The sequence below is a fragment of the Anopheles ziemanni genome, chromosome 3, assembly GCF_943734765.1.
Source record: "Anopheles ziemanni chromosome 3, idAnoZiCoDA_A2_x.2, whole genome shotgun sequence".
Classification (NCBI taxonomy): Eukaryota; Metazoa; Arthropoda; class Insecta; order Diptera; family Culicidae; genus Anopheles; species Anopheles ziemanni.
In genome coordinates, this window is record NC_080706.1 from 14903922 (window position 1) to 14906892 (window position 2971).

Sequence of the window (2971 nt, forward strand, 5' to 3'; positions counted from 1 at the left end):
GTTGTGATTCCCCATGATATCTATTTTGTTTCAGAGAAAACAATCCGTACATCGCATTCGATGAAACGATACAAGAAACCACGCACAAATGGTCAGCCATAAAAATTAACACACACGCATATCCGAAAGCGCTCGAAATTTATCATCAAAAAGAATGCCAATAAATCACCGAAACATTCAGTTATGACGTCAAATAGTGCATTGCACCCGGTTGTGCGAGTTGTGCATGTCTGAAATCATGTTTGCCTGTCTTTTGAAGTTAATTTGCATACTGGTGTAGGTCGGTCCGGTCAGAGCGAAAACTCTAACACTATCCGCTAAGCTTCTCCGTCCGATAGGTTCGGTTGCCGCCACCGAAGAAACTGATTAAAAAACGAAAACAACAATCATGAAACAGGTTTTGCAGCTCGAGTGGAATATTTGTGATGGCACTTAAGTTTTCGTTTTGTTCGTTTTTGATCGGGTACGCTTGTTCAGACGTTAACCCCGAACCTGTTTAGTTATTTGAGGACCTGTTTTTACAAGTAGATTATTTTGATAGATTTCTGGTGACACAGTTTAATCATTTTGATTTACACTTTCTATTTCTCTCATCACCTCTGTTCGGCACTGGGTCTTGATCTTCCGCACTGCTGGAGGTCCTAATTTTTGTTTACGTCTTGTCCTTTTCGGGTCCAGATCGCGCCGAGTTTAGATTTCGCAGTGTTCGGAAATTTATTCACACTTCCCAGACATGAGACGAAACATCTTCATACCCGCTTCCTGTTTCACTTTAGTTTCTATCTTGTTTGACAAAGCCAAAATTAATACCTGAGCGAGAAAGTATGCTTGGCGGTAGTTTTTTGGCCAAAAAGAAACCAGTCGACGAGCTTCGCTGGTCCAATAGTTCGCGATCACCAGCGATAGCTTTCTTTTCGCGGTTTTAGATATAACGGTTTTTGGCTAAGATAAGAAACATCATCGATCCAGGTTTTGGGCACTGTTTCCTGGTGACACTAACCAACACAGAGGAAACGTTGTTAGCTTGATCAGAATTAGCAGTCTCAGGGTAGGCGGATCGCTGTTTGGCCGACAGTTACGATTTGGGACCGGAACGAATATGAGGCACCTGCAGCTGCTCCTCTTTGGCACGGTGCTGTTCGTGCTAGCGATGGTGGCTTTTGGTGAGCCGATCCATAGCCACCACCATAACCATCATTTGCTCCATCACAAAAAGAAGCACAACCATCATCATCATCACCACAAGGGAGTGTACGGGTTTGGTGATCCGTTTGCGTCGAATGGTCGTTGGCTACCGGAGGAGGATGCGACGTGCAATTGTGGCTTACTTATGCAGAAGATCAAGCGACTGCGCGAGAAGGTGATGGTGGTACTGAACAAGTTCGATAAACTGCTGAAGGTGCAGGTTGATCTGCGGCAGATCAAAAATCTGCTAAAGAACATCGATCTCTCGCTGACGACGCTGGGAGGCTTTTTGGCCAGCAGCGAAAGCCAGATGGAGGTACTCGGCGAGCAGACGTGGCTAATTTCGGTGGCATTCAGGTAAGCGCGACGTGGAACGATGACGCATCGTCGATCATTCGAGTTCTTGGTGACCTACTTTCTTCCCCTTTACGATCGTGTCCAGTCGCGCCAAGGCCGGCGTAGTGCAGCTTATAACGAAAGAGAACCTGGTAGACTTTCTTGGCACGGTAAAGTCCTCGACCGAGAGCCCGGTGCTGGAGGAGCTGGAAGAGATCACCTACCCGTCGTGTCAGGATCATCGGATCGTGAAGACGGGCGTATACAAGATCTCCGTCAACGTGACCAAGAGCATGTACGTGCTGTGCAGTTTGGACTTTGGCAACAACGCGTGGACGGTGATCCAGAACCGCTACGACGGAACGGAGAATTTCTTCCGGCCGTGGAACCACTACAAGCAAGGGTTCGGTTATTACGGCTATGGTGAGTACTGGTTGGGACTGGAGAACATCCACTCGATGATGGCGGGCCGTGAGCACGAGCTGTTGATCCTGCTGGAAGACTTTGATGGCAAGTTCGCATACGCCAAGTACAAGTACTTCCGCGTCGACGCGGAGAAGGACGGCTACAAGCTGTCCAAGCTGCACCATTACGTCGGTACGGCGGGTAACTCGCTGCAGGACTCGGAGGGCATGATGTTTACCACGTACGACAGGGACAACGACAAGGCGGCCGAGAACTGTGCCGAGAAAAACCACGGTGCCTGGTGGTACAAGGCGTGCGGTGATACGTGAGTGTTGAGTAGGTCATATGAAAAACTTCCCTTATTTACAACTGTTTCATTCTCTTTCAGTAACCTCAATGGAGCGTACCGGAAGGAATACTCGCACGATCAGTCCGGTCTCTTCTGGAAGGAGTTCCGCGGGGTTAACTACAGCCTGAAGCGGACCCGCATTATGATCCGAAGCAGAAAGGACCATCACCACCATCATCATCATCGCCAGCAGGGTTGGGATCCTCACAAGGGCTATCACAGGCTGGAGGGGGAGTACGACACAGCCGATGAATCCGTGGAAGATGAGCTGATCGATGACGATGATGACTTCGTTCCGACCTCTTTCGAGAAAGCTCAGTAGGTGATTGTTGAAGGTGTCGGGCATCGGGTTAATGATTTATTTATACGATTTTTTTTTTGCTAACTTTAACCAGCATCAATAAATGATAGGAATTAAATGACAATTTCACCCAGAGATCGACGCGTTCTTTCCAATAAACCTTCTTTGTGCTACCGATCAAACAATGTGCGGGAAATATTGAATCAATTTGCGGGAAATCATTTTTCCAATAAATTTAACCACCGCCAGGGACTGACGCGGAAGGGAATATATTAATCCACCCGCGCTCCCGTGACTGACTTTATCGGTATGACTTTACATATTTTTCAATCAGTACCACCATTCCCTTCGGCTTAAGGGTGGTTTCGTTTCGGTTTTTGATCCCAGTAAATTTT

At 47.4% G+C, this 2971-nt stretch overlaps 1 protein-coding gene across 1 annotated transcript; it reads left to right on the top strand.

The window, feature by feature from the left end:
* Window positions 1–1099: 1099 nt before the first annotated feature.
* Window positions 1100–2597, top strand: LOC131284176 (fibrinogen-like protein 1). The gene is made up of 3 exons (XM_058313031.1): window positions 1100–1542; window positions 1628–2251; window positions 2315–2597. The coding sequence occupies exons 1-3, from the start codon at window positions 1100–1102 to the stop codon at window positions 2595–2597; spliced, it is 1350 nt and encodes a 449-aa protein (XP_058169014.1).
* Window positions 2598–2971: the final 374 nt, after the last annotated feature.

Bases quoted from the DNA above. Each gene is read 5' to 3' on its own strand.
- LOC131284176 (XM_058313031.1), top strand. From the start codon at position 1,100: ATGAGGCACCTGCAGCTGCTCCTCTTTGGCACGGTGCTGTTCGTGCTA. The intron at 1,543-1,627 runs GTAAGCGCGACG...GATCGTGTCCAG, and splicing joins CTAATTTCGGTGGCATTCAG to TCGCGCCAAGGCCGGCGTAG. The intron at 2,252-2,314 runs GTGAGTGTTGAG...ATTCTCTTTCAG, and splicing joins TACAAGGCGTGCGGTGATAC to TAACCTCAATGGAGCGTACC.